Here is a 25,613-nt window from a genome sequence, read left to right as displayed (position 1 = left end):
ACACATCTTAGAGCAAAAGCTTATTTTAGATGTTTAAAAAAGCTTCTCTCAGAGCCGCATATGAGTAGATGGCTTAGCTACTCTTATAAGTGTATAATTTAATACTATATTTTTAAAATGTTACTGAAGTAATTCCTATTTTTAATTGTGTTTTTTTATTTTACTAAAGTATAATAATCATAATTCAGTTCAATAAATTTTTACAAAGTGAACAGAGCAGTATTCAGAACAAGCAGTAGAATATTACCAGCAACCAGGAAATTTCTCATATGCTACCTATGTATTACCTAGACACTGCTCTGCTAAGAATAACTATTATCCTGACTTCTACACCATTTCTTTGGGGTTTGGTTTTGGTTTTGGTTTCTTTTTGAACTTCATATAAATTGAATCATACCATATACACTCATTAGCTTCTTTAGCTTACTAATAGTGTATTTGTGAAATTAATCCATGTGCACTGTGTGGATGTAGTTTATTAATCCATTGTGTATATATATGTGGAATGCTTATTATATTTGCTATAGAGTATTTCACTGTGTGATTGACCTCAGTTTATTTCTCTGTTTTTGGTGGATTATTGGATTATTGCACAAATCTTTTGGTGAACCAGTTAACTGCCAGGCATCCAAAATGGAAACCATCCTGCTTGTGTCTATAGATGTTTATGGCGTACTAAGGGTGAACATTTGTGCACATTTCTATTGGAGATATGTAGGAGTAGGATTGTAAAACCATGAATGTTCTTGTCAGGTACCTTCAAATTGGGTTTAGAGTATATGTTCCAGCAGAAAACAGGATGGTAATCAAATCAGCCTCAGAACTGTAGACCAGGCTCTGGAGTTATATTTGAATTCTATTGTGGACTGAATTGTGTCCTCCAAAATTCCTAACTTGAAACCCTACCCCTTAATGTAACTATATTTGAGAGAGCCTTTAAGAAGGTAGTTAAGTTCAAATCTACATATATAAAAGACTAAGTGTCCGTCTGACTAGTAGCTATGATGTGCACTGACTGCCAGGGGTCAGACGTTCAACACTGGAGTTGCCATGACACACACTGGCCATTTAAATATAAATGAAATCATGAACCTGGCGCTGACAAACCAACACTTGGCTTCCCCCAAGTGGAACACAGGCCCCGCCACCACCCCGTAGCGACACCCCACCGTATCGCAGCCAATGCTGCCAAAACCCCATGGTGCAAAATGCAACCCACAGCCCAGCCCAGAAACGGTCCCTGTGGGTGCCAGGTAATGACATCACAGAGCAACACCTGACTTCCTCTCCTTAGAGACTAGCTTCTTTGGAGTTTCTTCAGCCCAGGAACAAGATTTGCTTTATAGTCAGGTGCAAACATTTTACACTTTAACCAAATGTTTGTGAAGCATTTTCACATGCCTCATCTCATTTGCTCCTCAAAGAAGTCCTGGAGTAGGTAGATAGGAGACTCAGTAGGATCCTATTTTCTTTTCATTAGCCAGAAAACGGAGATTTGGAAAGTTTAGAAACATGACCTAACTGAAAAGAAGTAAGAAATGGTGGAACTTGAAAATGACTTCAGGTTTTCTCACAGAATATAATCAGACACTGCTATAGTTAAATATTTTACCTTTTTTTCTTTCTGCGTGAGCTATAATAATTATTTGCTTTGTGTTGATATTTACTGCTATGTTGCTGACAATTACTTGAAAGAGAAGTTGGGGTGTTGGAAAAAATTTAGCTAAATCAGAAAGCAGGTCTAATTAAGCAAGTTTATTTTATATATATATATATATATGTAGACTCCCACATGTACGATACATATAAAGCTCTCGCTGGTACCAATTGCATGCATTTGTTTTGATCTGCCATTTGGTGGTCTTGAATTTGGTTGACACTTCACAACCAAATAGAGAAAGAGTGAATAGCAATATTAAAATATTTCTTCTAATTTCCTTTCAATGTGCATGAATCTGTGCATGGGGACACTAGTGAGATCATAAGGATGGAACCTAATTCAATAGGACTAGTGTGCTTAAAAGAAGAGGAAAGACACCAGGAAAAAAAAGTCATGGAGGATACAGCAAGAAAATGGCTGTCTACAAGCCAAGGCGTGAGGCCTCACTAGAAACCAGCTATGCTGGTACCTGGAGACCTCTAGATTTTCTCTCTTTGTTCTCAGTGTCCTGTTGTCATTGAGGCAGGCCAGAGAACCAGGAGGTCTGGTGCCGCAGAGAAGGCAACATTTGATGCCAGTTTGGGGCCATGTAGTAAGCATTGGTTTTATTGGCCAGTGTTAGGTGTTTGTTTTGTTTTATGCTGTTTTCCTACAGGTAAGCTTTGTTATTATGCTTTAAACTGTGGTGTGTTTTACTCAGAAATTTAGACTTACCTTTATTTTTTCAGATTTAAGCCATTTTTTCCATTCCAAACCTTGCAAGGATTTGAAGAAGATGAAGAAGACCATATCCATATACAACAATGGGCACTTACTGAAGGCCGTCTTAAAGTTACATTGTTAGAATGCAGCAGGTATGGTCTTTGTTTTGTCATTACTACATTATGGGAAAGAAAGTGCAGTAAAATGTGCTTAAGTAGTATTTGTGTTTACTTTCCCTCTGAGCTGATTTATATTATATTATCTGTAAATTATTTAATCGTAAATTAAAATTAATCCTTTCCAGTTTGCAAAAAATATATATAAACATTCTAATGGGGTTGGGGGGCATTTATTCTTTATAATTCCCAAACTTTTTAGATGCACGACGCTCTGTTGGCATACCTGACTTATACCTATGGAGAGCAGTTGATAGCATAACAGTTTTGAGGATTGTTTGTGATCATTGAAAATACTATGAAAGTTGAAAAATCAGACTTGGAAATCCCTGTGATGCTTAGAATTTTAGAGCTTTCTGAAAGGATCTGGCCTAGCCTCCTTATTTTATTTTACCAGCCCCATAGTCTAAGCCAGTGGTTGGCAAATTCATTAGGCAACAGAGCCAAATATCAACAATGCAACAATTGAAATTTCTTTTGAGAGCTAAATTTTTTAAACTTCTTCTAATGCCACTTCTTCAAAATAGACTCACCTAGGCCATGGTATTTTGTGGAAGAGCTACACTCAAGGGGCCAAAGAGCCACACATGGCTCGCGAGCCACGGTTTGCTGACCACGGATCTAGAATACAGACTCAAATCCTTGCCAGGGCCTACACACCCCTCTGACCTTTCTAATTTCTTTGATCAGCACCTCACTCACAGTACTTCACTTCAGCCACATAGGATGGCAAACTCTTTCTCTAAAGGGCTAGATTATAAATATTTTAGGCTTTATGATTTACATGGTTTCTGTTGTAACTACTCAACTCAGCCTTGTAGTGTGAAAGCAGTCAGAAATAGACAATAGGTCAACAAATGGGTGTGGCATGGTTGTGTCTATAAAATTGTGTATATTTATGTATAATAATGAATATATGTGAGTTTTGTAATTTTTATGTGGCATGAAATATCCTCCCCCCTCCCACCCATTTAAAAATGTAAAAACCATTGGTAGTCCACAGGCCATACAAAAATAAGCAGTGAGCTAGATTTGGCCCATAGACAACCACAGTTCACCATTCCCTGCCTTAGATATTTTAAAGTACCAAGGCCCTTGTGTGTACACCCCACTGTTTCTCTACTGAAGGCGCTACCCCATTTTCTGCTCGTTGAAACCAACCTTTCTTGGTTCACCTCAAAAGCTACATCTTTAATGTGTCTCCTAACCATTCCAAGTACAAGCAAAGTGTCCTTTTGCTACTTTTCTGTGACACTTGTTTATACCACTTGTTTGGTACTTATCACTTCTATTTTTATTTCCAACTCATAATAAAAACAAGTGCTTGGATACAGAGGTTATATTTTTGTACTTCATATATTTATGTCCTTGCTAATAAATAGGTTAATTTTGAATACCTTAGTAATAATATGATAAATATTTTTGTTTGTCTTAGAGTGACTCATAATTGTGCACCGTTATGTCAGAAAGCTAGTTGAAAAGAAATTCTTTTATCAAAGAAAGACTAAATCTGTAAATTTTGTAAAAAGGAACTTTAGTATACAATAAAATGACATACAATAAAATATGGTTCTACACAAGTCTGAATTTGAAGTAGCTAAGCTAATACATTATAAGTATGAAATTATGTTAATAGTATTTAGGACATTTTTCAAGTGGCCTAAGTCTAAGGAAATTTTGAAGTGATGTTTTCTTTTTTCCCCCCAGTGAATTTTCTTATTGATCCACAGGCATCAGAATCATACTTAATGGATTATCTTTTCCAAAATAATCATAGCAACTTCAAACCATTTGAAGGGCAGCTTTGCACAAAATTTCTTGACTATACTGTTATCAATTCCTATCTACCTACTCATCCACCCATCCCCAGATCTGCAAAGATAGCCTTGAAGGAGATTTATTTATTCATTCATTCATCTAACTTGCTGCTGTAAAGCTTTGAGAGTGAACTTTGCCAGTGAGGGAAAAAATTAGAAGTATTCATAGAAAACAAATTGTTTATTGAAAATATTGGAGTTATTGTACAACTGGAAACTTTATGCTTTAGGAGGCAATATGAAGTGGAAATAATACCAACTTCTGAATTAGAAAGTGCTGTCTTTACATTTTAGTTGTGTATCCTTACTGTTAGATATTCTTAGACAAGTTTCATATCTGGAAAATGAGCAAGGCTACCTACTACCTTATCAGTAATTATGCTCAGAATAGGGAAATAAACCACAGTGGCTACTATATAGAAGGTCTCCAGTAGCTGAAGCTTCTATTATTATGCCTCAATGTAATCATTAGAGTGTTTACCAAGAGGAAAACAAATATTTAGACAAACCTGTTCTTTTTGCATAATTGGTTGTGAGAACTGGAATTTGAAATTTATTAACTTAGAAGGTTCTCAGACTGTAAAGAGAGGTTCTTTTTTAATTATCTGAAGTAGAGTTTTGAACTTCCCAATTACAAGTTTGGGTGTGGAAACACAATTTTGTTTGTAAAACTTGGTTCTAATTGCATTTTTTTGCATTAAACTAAAGTTGATTTTTAAAGTTCCCAGTGACCTCAATTTATGTATTTGTAGTGCTTCTATTAGAAGATTTAATTATTGCACATTAGTGTTACAATCATATTGTTAGAACTATTTTTAAATTTGTAATTTATAGTCTAAAAAGGGTTTAAGTATTATGCAAAGAAAACAAATGCCCATGTGCAGTTAAATAGAAAATACAAATTAAAAACAACCATATAGAGAAGAGAAGATCAGTTTTCTGGCAGCAGAGGAAACTTAATGGATAACTTAACTCTCATTTTCTGACAAACTGTGCATGTTCTTTAGGAGAAAAGAAATTTGGCCTCAAATTCTAGGAGGGATTTGTCACATATTCTTTATGGAAAAGACAATGAAGTAATGAATACATTTTCTTTTCTTGTTTTTTTTTTTTTTTTTTTTTTTTTGGTTGGTTTTATCAACCAGATTTATTTTGAAAACAAACCAAGATTATAGTCAGTGAAAGCAAAGCCTATATGGTTTTGTGGTGTAAGATTCTGCACTCTAAAATGGTGTATGTAGGATATAGCCTGTCCTAATTATAGATAGAAGATTCTAATTAAGGTCACTCCTTCACTGAGTCACACTTACACTGTTCTAAAGCCTGTATTTTCTCAGCAGCTTTTGGAATGCCTATTTTATTATACTGGGTTCCAAAAATACATCACTTGAAAAAAATGTTTAATGGTAACACAAACTATAGCAGTTGACATTCTGCTCTATAAGCAGGAGACCTTATCTGATTCCCCAATTATCTATTATCGGCACAGACTCATAGATTCCTATATTTTTCAATGGTTATAATTCTTTATTATTCTTAATTATTTTGTTGTGAATTGTTCCTGATTTGGCCATTTGGAACCGCTTCAAACTTGGCTCTGTATGCTTGTGACATGAGCCTGTCTTTTTTTTTTTTTTTTTTTTTTAAGCTATTCGTTCTTTCTGGTATAACAAATTGTTCCAGGTTTATTTTGTATCTTTGCCATAGTCCTAGAATCAGCTGTTTTACTAAAGAGCCCTGGTTCCTTTTAATAGAGAATGATATTAAAAATCAAGACCTGGGTGTTGAGTTGTTCACTGCTACTTCATATACTCAGAGGTCCTTTCACTGGACAAAGTTGTGAAATACATACATGTATAGACACTTACACATATATGCATACACATACACAATTTAGAAATCATAAGTTCACATAGTATTTCCAATTCTAGTTTATCCTAGAGTTGTTCCTTGCCTTGGTTTGTTCTTCCTCTCATATTTTTATGTCCCCTGAACCCTAACTCCAGTAACATCAGCACTGTACTCATTTCCTCAGTTCTGTAATAACATCTCAAATAGTTGCAGAATTGCTCTATTACAAGTACAGAAACATACTTATTAAAAGGAATTCAGGATTTATTTGAAGTCTCCTCTACACTACACAAGATTGAGAGTGTATGGTCAAATACTGTACAGCCATATGTTGCATAGTGACATTTTGGTCAACAATGGACCACATAAATGATGTTGGTCTCATAATCTTATGAGCTCAGTTTCCTATTTAAAAATGGAAGGATATGAGGTTCCGGAGGAATTTTTTTTCTCTGATGGGAGAAGTATCTATGGGGCTTGGCAATAGATTGCCTCTCATTTAGAGCACCTCAATTTTTTTATGCAGAGATTACATCCCAATCAGTCAGCCACTGACCTCTTTTAGCACAGCGGATCCTGCCCCCACCCCCAACCCCTCCATCACTACATATTCAGAAGGCTGCAGCCCTTCCAGATCTAGCTTGATGGTCTTCAGAATGCATTGCTATAAATCAGGGGTCTTCAAACTACGGCCCGCGGGCCACATGCAGCCCGCAGAGGAGTCTGATCCGGCGCGCCAGGTTTTTTGGGCAGTGAGCGCAGCCGAGGTGTTACAGTAGGAATTAGTAGTTCATATAGTCCGGCCCTCCAGCTCTCTGAGGGACCGTGATCTGGCCCCCACTTTAAAAAGTTTGAGGACCCCTGCAAATTCTTCATTGAGACTTAAGGTCCTGAACAAGGACACAGGTCCACAGGATTTTCTCTCATTGTGTGGGTTGGTGGTATCCTTTGAAGCACAAAAAAATTAATTTCAGTGGTGTCCCATTTATGTTTTTTATTTTTGTGTCCTATCTTAAGAAACCATTGTCTTATCCAAAGAACTATTGCACAATCCAAGAATTGTGTTTTCTTGTTCCTGAATCCTGAAGATTTAATATCTATTGGGAATTCAGAAACTACTAGCTGGTGCATAGCTTTCTCTGCACTGTCGGCAAGGCCCTTACTTGGGTAGTTTGCGCTTTTGAACAGATGGTGGCAGCAAATCTTTGATAAATGAAAATTCTCATTTTCCTAAACTTAGCCTTTTATAATTCTGAATCTTATGTTTTTGGCAGTAGGTTGTTGAATACTGTTTAAATTTCCTTTTAAGATTAAAATTTATTTAAATTTATGGATTTCTTTTTGCCATGATTTTGTTCAGGCTTTTTAGTTCATGAAGCCAGTTGGTTAGGCATAAGCATGATTTGCTTTAGGTCTCAACCTTAGGAAACAATTTTCTCATATTGCTCTGATGTGTTTTATCCATTGTAATTTCATTATCTCCTACCCCCATGGTATTTATGTAGAGGTAAAGTAATGGAGTGGTAATCAAGATGTTGATTAACAGCTAAAGCTGTTTTCAAGCTTACTACTAAAACATTGTCAGACTTATGTTCTGATTTAACAGATAGATAATGTAGGACATGTAGGTAACATTTTTTCCTCCAATAATAAAAACTGCCTAATATGATCTCAAGATTAGACTTGGGATTTCATTTTAAAATATGAATATTAAGCAGTAAAATTAGGTGATACAGTTATTCCTTGGTAATTGTTTTCAAGATAATAGGAATAACAAACACTTATTGAGCACTTATTATTTGCTAGGTACTATGCTAAATGCCTTGTATGCATTGTTTTCTTTTACTCTTACAACGGCTTTAAGAATTAAGTACTATATTTCCCCTGAATTGTTCAAAGGAAGAAATGGGCTTAGAGAAATAAATTCAGTCATATTAGTAGATGGAGGTAGGTGTGTGTGTGTGTGTGTGTGTGTGCGCGCACGCGCGTGTGCACATGTGTGCTTATGTGTATTTGTGTTCACAAGAAACTATTTGTACTATATCTTATTCATAAAAATTACTTTCTGTTTGTTTGATTTAGCCACTGAAAAATAACTTGTCCTGGAATGTCACCTAATTTTAGCTTTACTTCAGTTTTCCACTAGAGGGCATACCAAGTATTTAATTTAAGTTTTTCTGTTATCAAAATTATAATAGTAACAGTAATTTATTACTTTTTGGTACAATGATTTGAAAGCAAAATTTTAATGTACATAACTGGTACAATAATCTTGTTTTATTTTTACATTTCAGGTTACTCATTTTTGGATCCTATGACAGAGAGGCAAATATTCATTGCACACTTGAGTTGAGCAGTAGTGTTTGGGAAGAAAAACAAAGGAGTTCTATTAAGACGGTAAAACTGATTTGCATAGTTTTACATCTGTATAAAGTTTGTATTTTATATGCATGCTTTTATTAATATTTCTATATTCTTAGTTATTTTTGATCATGTGCAAATAATTATGAAGAGCTTTTATTCGTCTTTTTATAATACAACATCAGTAATGAAATGGATCACATAAAACTATAGTATTCAGATTGCTTGCTTGCATAAGATATCTAGCCTAATTTCCCTTCTGTACGGGAGACGTGAGGGCAGGTATGTTTGAGTAACTGAAAGAAGGTAGTCTAGCCATAAGTGAGGTGGAGTCATACTTACTCATATAGGGCATGGCAAGGATTTTGGATTTTATTCTTTGTGGTGGGATAGTTTTAAGATAGGGAGTGACAAGATCTTGTGTACATTTTTTCTGTATACAGAAAGGACGGTAGGAGGATGAGAGTAAACCTAAGGGAGATCAGGAGGCATTCTGGGGAAGGCATTCAGGAGGTGGTAGCTGAGGAAATGGAAAGAATGGATTTGGGATATACTTTTGGTGTGTGAAGGACTAAATGTTCTGGTTTCTTTTTTGATGTATCAAAAAGAGATTTTCACCTAAATTGTAAAACTTGGGGGGGAAGAGGCTTTTAAAATATTTTAAGTGCTAGAAGTAAAAATGAACAAAAATTGCTTCCAACTCAACATGTTTTAATTTGGACTTGTTGGGTTGAGTTCTTAAATAAAAATTGTCACTATTTTTTTTCCAAATTTGAGTTGATATTTCTGAATGTTTCCCATAGAAGTTTTAATAGGAATTATGATATACTTCTTGGAATTTGCATAAATCTAGTAGTTTATTAAAGATTTAGAGCATTTATCAAAATGTTGTCTACAAAATTGCTTTATTAAGCCCGTGAAGTTTTGTATTGGAAATAAAATCCCAGAATTTTATGTCTGGAGTTGAAAAATAATTTATGCCATCAAAGAACATGTAGCCTTTCTTGATTTTTAAGAATAGTTATTTCATATGCTAAGCATACATTAAAATATTATGCATTTGGTAATAATAGAACTCCAGAATGCTTCTTGGATTTTCCAAATTTCTCTGGGTTACTTCTAGTCTTTTTAAATATTAGATCTATTTAACACATCAATAGTTTTTTGCAGAAATAAATTATAGATGTATTCTTTAAAGATGTATTTAATAACTTAAAATTTCAGCTATTTCTATCACATTGAGCTCTTGGTAGCCATATAGCCAATATTTAGGAAAACTATTTCTCTAATATGTCCTCAGTATATTGGTGAATAGGTACTTTTGAAGTATGTTTACATAGTTGTTTTATAGTAGTAATAATGTGCTTTTTGGTTTTTCTAGAATAGTATATTATTCTTCATAGCATTTTTAAAAATAGTCACAATTCTTCATTTTTTTAAATAGGCTCCTAAGCATATTGACTTTTGAAGGTTATGTGGTACCCTTTTATAGATGCATCCTTCCTTGACTTTTAAATTGTTTCCAGTGTCTCTATGTAATAACTGTTGTGTATATCTTTATATAACATAGGGCAGTGTGAAATTATTTTGGAATAAGTAGAGTAATTTTGATCAGGGTGGGAATATAGGGGTAAGTAAAGCTGGAAAGAGAATGGGCTGAACCACAGAGTTTTAATTTATGAAAGTTTTGGGGAGCTATTGAAGATTTTGAACATGAAAATGACATTGTCAAAATAGTGGTTTTTAGGAAATTCTCCCCCTTTTTGGTGGTTGTGCATGCCTTAACTTTAAGTTACATCTCAGTCAATTTGAAGCAGCTCCCCAGAGGAATAAAATAACCAGCTTTACAGTTTGTTCTGAAATATATAAATATATGAAAAAACAATATTGTTTTGTCTGGGTATGAAATAGTCATAACTTGCCATTGCTATTGGCATTTTCAGTTTCCCTTATATCAGATTAGACAGCTTTAATATTTTATAACAAAAATTAGTAAGACTTTAATCTTGTCATAATTTTAGATCTTAGCATATGTCATAGCTAGTTTTGGAAAAATAATTCTAGGTTACTAATTACATCTGTTCTCAAAAATGTCAACAACAGTTAAGTGTCTTCAGGCATTAAATTACATATGTCTGAATTTAATAACTAGGGAGGAGAATTAGAGTGCTCTTCAAGACTACATAAGACATTGTAGGATAGGATTTGAAAATTTGGAATATATTATAAATTTGGATGGAAAATGTATCATTAAAAACAAGTATGCTAAAGAACTCAATGATTTTGGAAGTTCTTTTTATATATACAATCTTCAGGCTTAAATTAGTTTTTTAAATGTTAAAATTTACTCAGTCACTAATTTTAGTGTACCGAATGAAAGAAACTTAATATCTCTCATATTTTAAGTATAGCTTTGAGTTTTTAAAGCATTTATAATGTACCTTATGCCATTAATAGGGAAGATCAATAACAGATGGAAAGCTTTAGATTTGTAATACTTACAAATGTTGGGGGTAGAGATGGAACAGTTGTAATGCATTAGCTGGAAGTATTAGCAAATCTAATGAATGTGGCTTAAGCAGAAAAAAGAGAAAAAAGAGCTTATCTTGTGCGATAAGCTCGTAGTTAGTATATAATCAAGGAGCTGGCTCTTACTGGCTTCCTCCTCCATCATCCTTAGCATGGGCGTTTTATTCTCATCGTTGCAAATTATCTAGTGTACCCTTAGGTATCCACCTTTCAAGAAAAAGGATGAGCTATAAGGCATGGCAGAGGCACATGTCAGTCAGGTTTTGTCCTTCTAAAATTCTTTACTGGAAACTCCACTCAGGGATTTTGACTTATATCTCATTGATAAGAACCAAGTCATATGGTCTCTACTACCAGCAAGGAAGTATGGGGACACTTTGAGTTAAAAGAAAAGGGTTATGAATACCTTTTAGGTGGTCAGTCCACAGTCTTACCATAAGAAAAAATTTAAATCTATTTGATGATTTTTTTGTTTGTAAAGGGATTTTTTTTTTCTCTTATGTTGGGTATCAGGGAATATTGCAAAGAATAATTTAACACATAGCTTGCATAAAGCCTACTTTCTACCTTATTAGAAATCCAAAGCAAGTTTGGGGCAAAATCAGACACTCATTCACTGCCTTGCTTATTATTTCACTTGCAAAATAAAAGAGCTCATAGAATAAATGAGGTACTTGTGTTTATTCTTTAAAAATAATAAGCAAAGATTCCTCATGAGAACCCCATTAAATGTGATAGCTGAGGTGAAAATAAATTAGATATTAGATATTAGGTTTAAACAAACATTAGAGAATTACCTTACAAGAGATGACAAAGTCAATATTAAAAATATGTTCACCTTGCCGAAACCGGTTTAGCTCAGTGGATAGAGCGTCGGCCTGAGGACTGAAGGGTCCCGGGTTTGATTCCGGTCAAGGGCATGTACCTTGGCTGCGGGCACATCCCCGGTAGGTCGATGTCTCTCTCATCAATGTTTCTAGCTCTCTATCGCTCTTCCTTTCTCTCTGTAAAAAAAAAAAAAAAAAAAATCAATAAAATAGATTTTTAAAAAATATATGTTCACCTTTACTAAAAGAGACAAGGCAAGTTTATTTTCATTCTTTAGCAATATGCAGGCTTGGTGATGATAATTTGCTTCCCTTTCACTAATGAATAAATTTCAGTTTCAGATTTTTAAAAATGCTCATTTCAGGCAATGATTAATATTCCAGTTGGAAACTTCATGGACAACTATATATCTCTAGAATTTATAGTGTTTATCAAGTAAAATTCATAGTGCTCATCAAATAAAATTCACAGTAAATTAATCTGACATATTAAAGCATAGATAATCATTATTGTGTGAATACTAAAACAAACAGATCATATAAATATCACATAAACACACACAGTTTTAAATAGAGAGATCCTGAGTGTCACTTTCCTCTGAATCTGGGAGTTCTGAGATAGTGGGAAAGGCCTCGGGCCAGCTGGCACTCAGCTGTTCTGCCTAGCTCTTTCCCTTGTTCTCCATTTTAAATAAAACGGTGAAATGAGTTTAAGTTTGAAAACAAGCTTTTTAATGTTCATTTTATCCTGTCCCTATTCCCTCTGCACTCAGGCATTTGAAAGCAATTGTCCTTTATAAGAGACTGGTCTTTCCTTCTGTAATTAAAGACAGAATGTTAAAAATCCAAATAACTGTTAAGTCAGTAGTACCTTGACATAAATATGTTACTATCAAAGAAGAAGGAAGAATATGGGCTTCTTGTTCTGAAATGAAGACAGAATTAGAAAAGTAACTTTTGGGTACTTAGGATGTAGTACACAGTGGATGGGCAGAAGAGATGCTGGAACCCGCATGTGTTCGGTATAAATAGAAGCAGAAGCACTTCAGGTTTGTGTAGCTGAATATTCAGGTACCAGAGGGAATTGTGGTGAAAGGCATTAGATGTCATGATATATCAGACCTTCCTGAAAAATAAGAAGTAATAAATCCCTGAAGGGCATTCAGCTAACAATTGGGGAGAATTTCTAAATGGTAATTTGGAACTCTTAATTAGAATGAGTATATTGTTTTCAGAGGGTTATAGGATATCAGTTGGCAACTTCCAGTTGGCAACTTAAACTGGCAACTGCTAAGGGCTTTATTTATTTTATTTTTTTACAGCAAAGGTAGAAATTTATTGAAGAACAAGTACAGACTCCCACGTGGGGAAGGAGAAAGAATCTCACAGCACAGACTCCCCTGTGGGGGTGGGGAAAGAGTCCCCTGCTAAGGGCTTTAAATAGGGTCAGCTGTGCCCAGAATTAGGAAGTCAGAAGAATTCATCTTCTAGAGTCTATACTTTTATCTTTTTTTAAAAAAATATATATATTTTTATTGCTTTCAGAGAGGAAGGGAGAGGGGGAGAGAGATAGAAACATCAATGATGAGAAAGAACCATTGATGAGCCGCCTCCTGCACATCCCCTGCCAAGGATCAAGCCAGCAACCTGGGCATGTGCCCTTGACTGGAATCAAACCCGTGACCCTTCTGTCCACAGGCCTATGCTCTATCCACTGAGGACTGCGCTCTATCTTTTTGTTAGACTCTGGTGGGACCTTTTTTCCCCTCCACTCTTGCTTCCCTCATTTTTGAAAGAATCTGATTCTGAAAGAGAAATAGTTTATATCAGGCTTCCTACAATTTTTTTTAAACACACTCTTACAATTAAAGAGCTATTTGAGGACATGATGCCTAGAGTCTGACATATTTTTGCCATATATAAAGAGCCATAGTCTTCTGCTTGTAGAATCCATACTTGTGCCATTAAATCCTGCTGCTGCTAACAAAAACTGGACTATGAATGGTATTCTGATAATTAGGAGACAGTATTGGGAGTGGTGATAGTGGAATCATTTTAGAACAGAGTCTGGGAGAGCTCTGAAACTCAGGGAGATAGGATTTAAATAGAAGGGCCTTCATCATAAGATTAGCCATGTTCAGTTGCCCAAGACTGAGCCTGATTTCAGAGGTAGTCTGCCTTATAGACCCCAGTGAGTCTCTCTTTACCTCCAGAGCAAAGATTAACGCAGCTGAAAAGAGGAAAAAATGGCAGACAGAAGGTAATCAGTTTGGAGAAGGTATACTATAGGGAAACCATTCCTGTCTAATGTGAAGATGCTAAACAAGCGTGTAGAAGAAATGGAACAGTGAATGCATTTTCAGCTTTCAGAAAGCTTTCGATGAAGATCCATAGCAAAGCTTCCCAAATCACCTGATAGATCTGTCTTTAGAATGTGGGAAAACAATAAACTTGACCAGGCATAATATCCTGAATGATTCCATTTTTCATGAGAGTAGTTGTCACAAAATGAATATACTTATTTAAAAACCATGAAATTCTTCTCAGAGAGTTATTTGTGCTTTTCAGATTTCCATAATGCAGAAAATTTATAACAGTTGAATCAGGTGGGGAGGAAGCAGTAAAATTACCTTGGAAGTGAGATAGCCATATAAAGATAAATGGATGGGAAAAAATTAGTGATCTGCAGCTGAAAAGACAAAGGTGGGTGAATGATTAATGGAAGCATATATATGCAAAAAGTGAAGTGGTAGGGTGATCAACAAATTAACTGAGCAAGGAGTTAAGTCTGAAGATAAATTTCACATTCCCCATGATAATCAGATGATAAATGCTAAAAGGATACTTAAAAGGTCTTTAATAATACTGCACACTACATACTTGCAGGTAGACCTCACGGGGGCACAGATATGCTCTATTCTTTTTATATGTGTGCCCAGTAGCAGTGGAATTTCTGGCACGTTGTAGTTGTTATGTGAATGTCTTGGGAGGTGGGAGAAGGATAAATGGTTTTGAAATACAAATCTGATTCTATCAATTGCCTCCTTAAATCTCAATGGTTTCAGTAGCTCCTAGAATAAGGACAGATTCCTTGATGTGACTTACAAAGTCACCTCTGGCCTGGTCCCTATCTCTCTAGCCCTACCTCTACCCTCCATTCTGCATTAGCTGGACTGGCCATCTTTCACTCCTTCATACATGCCATACTCTGTCCACTGCATAACCTTTGTACATGGGCCTCCTTCCCCTAGCACATTTCTCCACATGCATACTTATACCTACCCAAATTCTTCAGTCCTCTGCTTATACTAGGCCTTAGCTTGTTTCCCTCAAACATTCTTGGGCCCTTCCCCTGCACTACGTTAAGAGAAGACTTACCTCTACTGGTTATATTCCGGGGCTTCACTGACAGCTGACTTTTAGCTAGGTTTGACCACTACGAAGCTTTGGTGAGAAATGGGAGTGGACTAGGAACCAGGGTATTCTTCCTTTTCTCCTCAGCCTTGGACAAATCTGGCAGCCACGATTTCTCCTTCATGGCTCCATGCTTCTCACAGGCCAATCTCACCATGCTTGCAGCTTCGTCCTGATGCTCCAGCCCTGGCCTCTACTGGTACACATCCTCCCTCTGCCCTTCCAGCCCAAGGCTGGGCGGGACTTCTGGCTGTTGTTAATATCTGAGTTGCTTCACTATCCCCTGTTTGGTTCTCAGTTCTTTTATCACTGTTTTTGAGTCCCTCTGTTTCTAATGCTTCATTGTTTTCTGTTTCATCAGATCTTAACTGATTCACCAACCGTTATTCTTCTGGGAAACTTTTCCCTAGTGAACATAAAACTTTTTGATAATACTTTACCACAGTTGGGAATTCACATTTATAATTGTATGACAGTTTGATCAGTGTTACTTCCACCAATATCTTCCTTTATAGCATATACCATGATTGTTTTGACTCACAGCACTTGGCATTTAGTGGGTATTGAATGAATGTTTCTGGGAAGACTGAAGCTGATTGGCCATGAGCTCAATTTACCTTCAACTATTTTTCTTTTAGATATTCAGGTTTCAGTGAAGTTTAGTCACATTGCTGTCTGCTTTCTCCCTGAAAGCTATTTCTGATAAATGCTTTAACCAAATAAAAATGTTTGAGTTGAGGAAGTCCACAGAATGAAATTTACTGCTCAATATTTCCTTTGTTAGAAAACATTTTTAAACCTGTTTTTTTAGAGTAAGGATTTTAGTTTATAAATATGGTACATTACTATGACACTAATCACAATTGATGAATTACGTTAATACTTTTGATGTTTTTAATGATCTATACTAGTAAAAGGGTAATATGCAAATTAGCCTGAATTAGACCAGGTGTCTTCTGGATGTCCTACCTGACAAAGCTGTGGTGGCTGCAAGGGCCCAGGGCAGGCAGCCTCAGCAGCTGGCAGTGGCAGGAGCAGCAGGGTAATGGGGGCAGCACCTTCCCCTGATCGCCCCACTCAACCCCCGTAGAGGGAGGCCAGACTGTGGCTTAGTCTGGGGAGCAGGCCTATGCCATCAATAGGACATCCCCTGAGGGCTCCTGGACTGTGAGAGGGGGCAGGCCGGACTTAGGGACCCCCACCCCCCAGTGCACGAATTTTCATGCACCAGGCCTCTAGTGCTCTAACTCTATGTGTATAGTTTAATGTAGCCTAAATAAAATAACTATATGATTAAAATTTTACTTCTATTTTAGCTTTGGAGAGTTTTAGAAGTCTTACTGAATATCTGTCTATATCTATCTATGAATTGTTGAATGTACATATAAAGCTCCCTAAAGAACTTTGATTTCAAATAAGAACATCTGAGACACAGAAATTTTTAAATACATTAGGCGAGATGCTTCCGAGTTGGCATTTGGCATGTTTGTCTAAGGCCAGATGCCTTGCAGATAGCATTCTGGTGCTTCTATTTAACCATTTGCCATTTACAATCTTAATCTTATCGAAGGAAGAGAAAGATTAAAGCAAATAAAGCTTTTTTGAAAATGTCAGTTTTTATGAAAACTCTGGTTTAGTTCCCTTTGATAATATTTGCAAATACAGTAGGGACTCAATAAATTTTAACCACATATAATGTTCTATAATTTGACTTCTTAAACTAAATGCTTTTGAGCTTTAGTAATAAGTCCTATTCAGTATTTCTACTCTTAAAGTTTATCTTGGTTAAAAATGTGGAATGCCATTTTCTGTCTCATATTTTCTATGTGTATTTAGTATGATTTTGAAATACTGTGTAAAGAGTAGGAGCTTAGGTTAAAATATAGAAACATCAATTCTCTATATTAAACCAGTAAGGCACTGTGAGTATGAGAAGGAAGAGACTTATTGTGAGGTATAAGGCAATGTGATTTGGTTCTTTCCTTCAAGGGAGAGAAGCAGTGAGGAAAAAAATATCAAGAGTACAGTGAGCTCTTCCGTGTTACTGTTAGCATATTGTTGCTCTAAGAGAGTTTCAGAATACAGTACTATGAGGTTCCAGTGAGGGTGGGGGAAAAGAAGGGAGTAGCATTCTTTTGGGAAAATCAGGAAAGAATATGTTAAGGAGCCAAGCCTTCATAGTACATGTATGATTTAGAGATGGTAGGAAGGTGCAGGGCATGGTGTAAACCCAAAAAAAGGGGGGGGAAATATTGTATTTGAGTATGTTTAGGATTCAGTTGTCCATGTTGATTAAAGAATACTGTAGTGTAGAAGACTATGCAAAACAAGACTGGACCATGTTATAGAAGTACCTAAGTGCCAGGCTAAGAAGTTTGGCTGTTACTTCAAGATAGTAGAAATAATGGAGGTTTTTGAAATTGGTTGAGGCTCTCTCAAGCTGAGTTTCTCTTTCTCTGTCTCTCCCCATCCTTTCCACTCTCTCTCATCAATGGGAAAATATCCTCAGGTGAGGATTAACCACAGAAAGAAACAGAAGCTTTTACAATGAAGTAGTAACATTCTAAATATTCTTTTAAAAGAGCTTTTGAGAACTAGCTAAGGAAGTCATATTTATAAAACTTAAACATTGTTTTGGATTCTGTTTCTAGGACCCTCCAGTATTCTGTGATGCAAGTAAGACTGATTTACTTAGTGCTTCTTTGTCATGAACAAAAACATCCTATTCAAGGCACAGCAGCACCTTCCCACAGAAACCCACTTAGCCAAAGAGCTCATTTTCTGAGTCATACCCTCAGATGCAGGATGCAGAACTAGGAAATAAGCAATTTAGGAAAATGTTAGAGAGGTGTTATTAGAGAGCCTGCAGTAGTGTACAACTCCTGCTCACATGTCTTCAGGCCAGTGGAAGTTAAGAGCAACAAGATAGCAATTTCTCTGTGCCAGTCATGATTTTAAGACTTTATATGCACTAACCATTTAATTCTCATGGCAACCCCATGAAAACAGGCACAACAACTCCCATTGCCATCTCCATTTTACTTGTATATAGAAGGACACTGAGACACAAAGAAAGTAACTTACTCCAGTCACCCAGCTAGCAGGCAGGGTGACTCCAGAGCTGGTGTTTTTAATTACTATGTCATCTCCAGGAATAGTAGGTTCAAGTCCAGGTTCTTCTACTATTTTTGTGTCTATGAATAAATTATTTCATAATCTGAAGTGGAGATAATAATAACAGTATAAAGGTTAAATTCTATAAAACGCTTAGCACAGTATCTGGCACATAGTACTTATTATTGAACTAGACCTAAATGCCACACTCCTGTGCTTTTAGTGGTATTAACGTTTAGTATATTCTATAAATCCCCTGCTCCCACTTTCTTTTAAATCCTTCCTGTAATAAGGTGAAGGGGACAGAGGAATAGTATAGTTTCCTCAATCATGGGATAGTGTGAGGTTTTTGTTATTGTCTGTTTCTATAAAGACAAGAGGGCCAAATAGTGATTTTTAAGAAGTTTATTAAGGGCTTTTATAAGAAGGATAGAGATTAACTAGCTGCTGTCTATTTCAGCTGAGTATGAAGTGTGAACAAACATTTTTCAGAAAGGTTTAAGATAAACTGAGAACTTCTTAGGAATAAAGAGTGTTAATGTCATAACATAGAAAAAATGTAGTTATTTCTAATAGATTTGGAACATTTAGGAAGTAGTTCATGCTACTAAACTGTTTGAGATCTGTAGCACTCACCTTTGCATTTTATTATAGTAAACTAGGAGCCCAATGCATGAATTCATGCACTTTGAAAGGAACTGTGGGCTGTGAGGCTGTGGTAGGCACAGGGGCGGGACTTGGTCCCTCCTGCCACTGCCCCGGTCCCCTGTCTGCCAATGATCCTGCTCCCGCACACTGACGGAGCAATTGGGGCCGGCACCAGGAGCAGGTGCTAGTGGAGCCTGCTGCCCCGATCACCCCTCAGGAGCAGGGGGAGGTGGAGAAGCCCTCAGGGACAATTGGGGCTGGCAGCTACCACTCATACCCACTGACAGTGATGAACAATCGGGGCCAGCACTAGCAGTGGGTGTGAGTGGTGTCTTCAGTGCTGGCAGGAGTGAGTGCTGGGCAGGACCGTGGCACACAGGAGCAGAGAATTTTCAGTAACCACCTCAGGCTCATCTTGATGACAGCAACTGCCACCTCACCTTGGTCTGGCTGCCCCAGTCACCTGCTCCACCATCCCACCGCGGCCAATGCCCACCATGGCCAATGCCCATCATGTTTCACACACTTCTGCTGATGCCTGCCATTTTTGCATGTGCCCCCTAGTGGTCAGCACACATCATAGTGACTGGTTGTTTGGTTGTTCTGCTGTTCTTTTTATTTGCATATTAGACTTTTATTATATAGGATAGGATGTGAAGTAATTGAAGGAACTTTAAAGTGAACAGGCTAAAGAAAAACTAGGAGGAAATTTTTGTTATCTTCAAAAAGACAAGTGGAAAGAGCAGCAAAAACACTTAATTCATATGTCCTATTAAATCAGTCCTTTTTCATGAGGTGTTGAGTATTTCCCCATATAAGTATTGAACATGAATATAGTTTACAATAGGTTTGGGGACAGCTGTGTTTTCCATTTGTAAGCATGTTGATTTACATTGATATTGGATTGTACTAAACAAATAGGTGGTTATATTTGAAAGCTGTTTTATACAACAGTATGCTCTATTGGAGGAGATAAGGTTTTATTAATCATTGCAAATAAGACTACTTCTGGGTAGTTTATTATATTTCTTTAAAGATTATCAAGTGACCTTATTGTATAGACAGATGGCTTGTTTTCTAAATGAATGATGTGCGAATTCTCTTTCATAAATTGAGCATCACTAAGAAAATATTGTTAGAATTCTAAATAGGAAACCATTGAGCATAAGGAAGTAGGTATCATGAAATAGAGATTTAATTTTTGTGATGCTATTTCATTTGTTAAATTTGAGGAAACTTGCATATTCTTCAGACTAGACAATTTCTGTAAGATAAAAGTGATATATGTTCAGAAATCATCATGAGCTATATATTTTTTGCCCAATTAAAGAAAACATCAGAAAGCTATAAAGAAGATTGCAAAAGTCAATCATAATCTCACTACTCAGAGAAACCACTATTAACTTTTTAAATAACTTTGTAAATCTAAGCATACACACTGTTTACGGGGTATGCTTATGGTTCTGTCTCCATATTCATGTGTCATTGTTTTTATGTCTGCATCGTATCTCATTGTGTATCATAATTTATTTAACCAATCACTCATTGATGAACATTTAGACTTTTTGCAATTTTTATGTGTTGTAAAGAAATCTATAATGTCAGTGTGTGTATATTCAAGCATATTTATTTTTTAGTCGTGGTGTGGCACACTTTGAGTTAATTTATTGGGGTGACATTAGTAAGATTATATTAAATATATTAGACTTTGTGGACCAATCACTGTCACAATTACTCAACTCAGCTGTTTTAACTTCTGAAATAGCCAGAGACAACAGACAAGCAAATGAGTGTGGGTGTTTTCCAACAAAACTTCTTTAAAAAGAGCCCACAGCCCTGGCTCGGTGGCTTGGTTAGTTGGCATGTTGTCCTGTACACCAAAAGATTGTGGTTCAATTCCCTGTTAGGGCACACACCTAGGTTGTGGTTTTGATCCTCAGTTGGGGCATGTATAGGAGGCAACTGATCCATCTCTCTCTCTCTCCTTTCTCTCTCTCTCTCTCTCTCTCTCTCTCTCTCTCTCTCTCTCTCTCTCTCTCTCTCTCTCTCTCTCTCTCTCTCTCTCTCTCTCTCTCTCTCCTTCTCTCTCTCTCTCTCTCTCTCTCTCTCTCTCTCTCTCTCTCTCTCTCTCTCTCTCTCTCTATGCATCCTTCAATGTCTTCTCTGCTCTATACATGTTAGGTGACTCCTGTTAAATCACACAAGTATTATCATAATTATTTGTTCATGCCTAGCTTTCCTGCTAAGCCAGGGAAGCTCATCTGTGATATTCACAGCTCTATTTCCCACACCAGCACACAGTGCCTAATCGTTTGAATGAGTGGATCAAGTAGTGCATTTCTATCCATGACTTTTTTCTTTTAATAGTTTTGCTCTGGGTTATGTTAAAGTGTGTTTCTTAGATCAACATTAGTTTTTTCTGAAAATGTTGCTACCAGTTTATGGATAGATGTTATAGAATACACCGATGTGTCTGATGGTCATGGGCATCTTTCTTTATTGTAATATATTGAGAATTTTGATAGGAAAGAGATTTACTTTATGGGCCAGGAAGACTGGGAATGGTTATCTGCATTTAAAAGCCTACTGATAAAAGTTCAATTTTATACTGGCATCAGGTACATGTGTATTCAGATTACTGTGTTATTTCTCCATCCCCTACCAAAATAGTCCTCATGATGTCTTTTTCAGAAACTTATTTAATGAAAGAATGCTCAACAGTATACCTGGACACAGTAATTTCAGGTCTTTCACTTAATGGTCCTTTTTGTGTTGTTGTTGTTTCTCAATGTAACAAGCTTGTATAGGAGAGAACAGTTTGTAAAAGAGTTATATTGATGTTATTAAAATACATCCTCTTTTGTCTATTGTATAAAATTATGTCAATGTTAGGAAGAGATTGAAAAATCAATGTTTTTTTTCCCCCAGGTGAAAATAAGGTATCCCACCTGGGTCCAAGAAAGACTAAAAGGGTTGTCAGAGTATGTGAGAGCTCTTAAAGGCTATCTTGGTGTTTTCACTAAATTGCTCTTCACACGAGAGATGTGCCTATAGCTAGAAGTTTTTAACTGGCGTTATTGGTGAAGTTAAATGCAGGCTGTCTGCAATCTTATATGTATTGACTTGTGGTTCGGCTCTTGTAATTGCTGCTTAGTATGTCAGAAATTCTTCACAATTGATAAGCTTTTTAACCTATGTTGTATCAAAAATATTGGACATGGTAATTTTACTCCAATAGAAAGCTACCTTTTGGTTTCAACAAAATTAACACAGGATAAGCCACAGAGAAAATACTTTACATCCTTTATAGTGTATTTTACCTTTATAATGTTTTAGTAGCTTTCTAGTTTGACAAATACAGCACTTTGAGTTTAATGAGATTTTGTATGTATCATTTGCCTCCTATACATGCCCCAACTGAGGATCAAAACCACAACCTAGGCGTGTGCCCTGACAGGGAATTGAACCACAATCTTTTGGTGTACAGGACACATGCCAACTAACCAAGCTACTCAACCAGGGCTGTGGGCTCTTTTTAAAGAAGTCTTGTTGGAAAACCCCCACACTCATTTGCTTGTTTGTTGTCTCTGGCTACTTCAGAAGTTAAAACAGCTGAGTTGAGTAATTTTGTATGTAGCAGTGTAACACAGTGCCTGGTAAGCTAGAACCTGTTTGAAACAGATACCAACTAAAACTAGCTTAAGCAAAACAGGGATATTTATTCTGAAGGTACCATGGTAGTTTCTTGGGCACCATGGGTGTTATCAGGACCACTGTATGAGGTTCTGTGGATTAGGATCTGCATAGCTTTATTGTTGAAAGAAAACAAAACCTTCAAGAAAAACAAAAGGCTATATAAGACAGAAAATGAGCTACAAGCAATATTTAGTCATTTTTAGCCTTTAGAATCAGTCTACCTTGTTGGCTTAATTAGAATTAGAACATAAATATTATAAAATGGCTATCAACTTTTGATGGTAGAGTTTAGAAAGTAGAATGTGCAGAGAGGTGGCAGGGGAAGAGTAGAAGTCCTAATATCAAGAGGGATATTGTCTAGCCGAAACCGGTTTGGCTCGAGCGTCGGCCTGCGGACTGAAAGGCCCCGGGTTCGATTCCGGTCAAGGGTATGTACCTTGGTTGCGGGCACATCCCCAGTAGGGAGTGTGCAAGAGGCAGCTGATCGATGTTTCTCTGTCATCAATGTTTCTAACTCTCTATCCCTCTCTCTTCCTCTCTGTAATAAAAAAATCAATAAAATATATTAAAGAAAGAGGGATATTGTCTATAGTTAATGAAATAAGACATAGGGATATATAGTATTAAAGTTATAGAGATGTAGAAGAACTAAAAACAGCAATGTAAGTCTACTATAATTTGGGATAAGGAGAATGGGCTAACATCCTAATCTGTTATAAGAAGAAGTCAACAGATACTCTTAAACTTTTATATATTCAGAACTGATTCATTATCCAGAGGGAAAAAAGTTAATCTCTGCAACAATTAAAAACAGAAACAAAGTTTAAAGGTGGTTGCTCTAGCATTGGAGTGGAGGATTTAAGTATATTGGAAAACTAAGGGCTATCTGAATGACTTAGCAGTGACCTGTATACTTATGTATCTTAAGACAAAATATGGCATATTCAAGATTTTGTTGCTTTGTTTTTAATAGCTTTAGTAAGATATAATTTAAATACAGTAAGTTCACTAACTGTGCAGTTGGTGAATTTTGATAATTGTGTATAGTTATATAACCACCCCAATCAAGGTATAGAATTATTTCTTTCACCTTGAAAGCTTTGTGCTATTTGCCTTCAATATTCAGTCCCCCCAACCTCTTGTCCTTGGTAAATATTCATCTGCTTCCTATCACTTTAATTTTGCTTTTCTAGAATTTACTACAAATTGAATCCTAGAGTATTTCGTCTTTTATGTTTGACTCATTTCATTCAGTACAGCTTTGAGATGAATGTGTGTTGTGTGTATTGTCACAACAAAGAGTGTCCTCCTCCTTTGTCTGTAATAGTCACTGTGGTACAACAGTCAGCATCAATCTTAGTGTTCTCAGTGTGTGCATGTTTCCTCTCTCTCTACTGTGAATCCATTAAATGTCTTCATTTTTTTCTCTTTTTCAAAGGTTGAATTAATTAAGGGGAATTTACAAAGCGTTGGACTTACACTTCGTCTTGTCCAGTCAACTGACGGGTATGCTGGGCACGTCATCATTGAGACTGTGGCCCCAAACTCACCTGCTGCACTTGCTGATCTTCAGCGCGGAGATCGATTGATTGCCATTGGAGGTAATTATGCTAATATGCAGTATGGTTTACATTTACAGAGAAAGCAGAGAGCAGATGTGGGAGTTCTCCTCTCTCCTTTATTTTCATAAGCACATTATTTTTATAATGGGAAGAAAGTAGTAACTTTATTATAAAAATCTGAAGGAAGCCTTAACATTTAATTTAAAACACATATGCCATATGACACTTAGGATAGCAAAGCCATAAAATAAACCTCAGCTGTTACTTGTTTGACATAAACATGTTACTCTTTCTCATCTGAAAACCACAAGTCAGTATACATTTTTTAATATTCAGACACCCTGTGTTGGTTTTACCTACAGAATAATTTTTTTTTTTTTAAGAGAGAGAGAATAGAAGGGGGCGGGGATCTATGTGAGAGAGATACATGGATGGGTTGTCTCTCACACATGCCCCAACTGAACTGAGGATCAAACCTACAATCTAGGTACATGCCCTTGTCTGAGAATTTAGCCTGCAACCCTTCAGTGTGCAGGCTGATGCTCTAACCCTTGAGTATACTGACTAAGGCATAAAAATTTTTTCTTACTTTTTTGAAAGGTTTTTGTTGTTAATTACACAAGTAGTAAATATTATTATCAAAAATAAATCTAAGCACTATAAATGTATGCTGAGTGGAAAAATATACCATTTGTAAAAATATATTTATTGCAATAATGAGGTGTGATATACATCAAATTTTTATAGCTATAATTCATTTATGTGGTTCTATAATAATTTTTTAAGTATTTAGTAACAAGATTGGCGACAGTTGAAATAAGATTAACAAAATGTTAGCTATATTTGAAACTCAATAATGGAGTTCATTTTACTACTTCCTCTACTTTTGCATATGTTAGAAATATTATAAAAGAAAAGGAATCCCACCTTGGCCAGTTTGGCTTGGTAGTTAGTGTTGGCCCTCGGACTAAAACGTTCAAGTTCGATTCTTGGTCAAGAGCATGTACCTGGGTTGCAGACCTCATCCTGGCCTGGGTCGGTGTGTGTGCAGGAGGTAACTGATCAATGTGTCTCTCACATGGATGTCTCTTCCTCTCCTCTCCTCTCTCTCCTTCTCCCTCTCCTTCTCCCTCTCCCCCTCCTTCCCTAAAAATCTCTCTAAAAGTCAGTGGAAAAAAATATCCTCAGGTGAGGATTAACCAAGTGTACTGGAACTTTGACAGAACTGACCGCTGAGTAGGGAGTCTACTCTCTGG

The 25,613-nt window shown here is 36.4% G+C and overlaps 1 protein-coding gene across 1 annotated transcript in view; it reads left to right on the top strand.

Moving 5' to 3' along the window:
• Positions 1–25,613, top strand: part of PDZD8 (PDZ domain containing 8) — a 52,376-nt gene that overhangs the window by 17,043 nt on the left and 9,720 nt on the right. Inside the window, exons 2-4 of the mRNA XM_084904121.1 lie at positions 2,389–2,514; positions 8,501–8,603; positions 24,234–24,396. Coding sequence (XP_084760247.1) covers positions 2,389–2,514; positions 8,501–8,603; positions 24,234–24,396 — 392 coding nt within the window. The remainder of the gene's footprint in view (positions 1–2,388; positions 2,515–8,500; positions 8,604–24,233; positions 24,397–25,613) is intronic.

Source organism: Pipistrellus hanaki, assembly GCF_964339955.1.
Source record: "Pipistrellus hanaki genome assembly, chromosome: 14".
NCBI classification, from domain to species: domain Eukaryota; kingdom Metazoa; phylum Chordata; class Mammalia; order Chiroptera; family Vespertilionidae; genus Pipistrellus; species Pipistrellus hanaki.
Note: the sequence above shows the minus strand (reverse complement) of the source record. Positions and strands in the feature narration are given on the sequence as shown.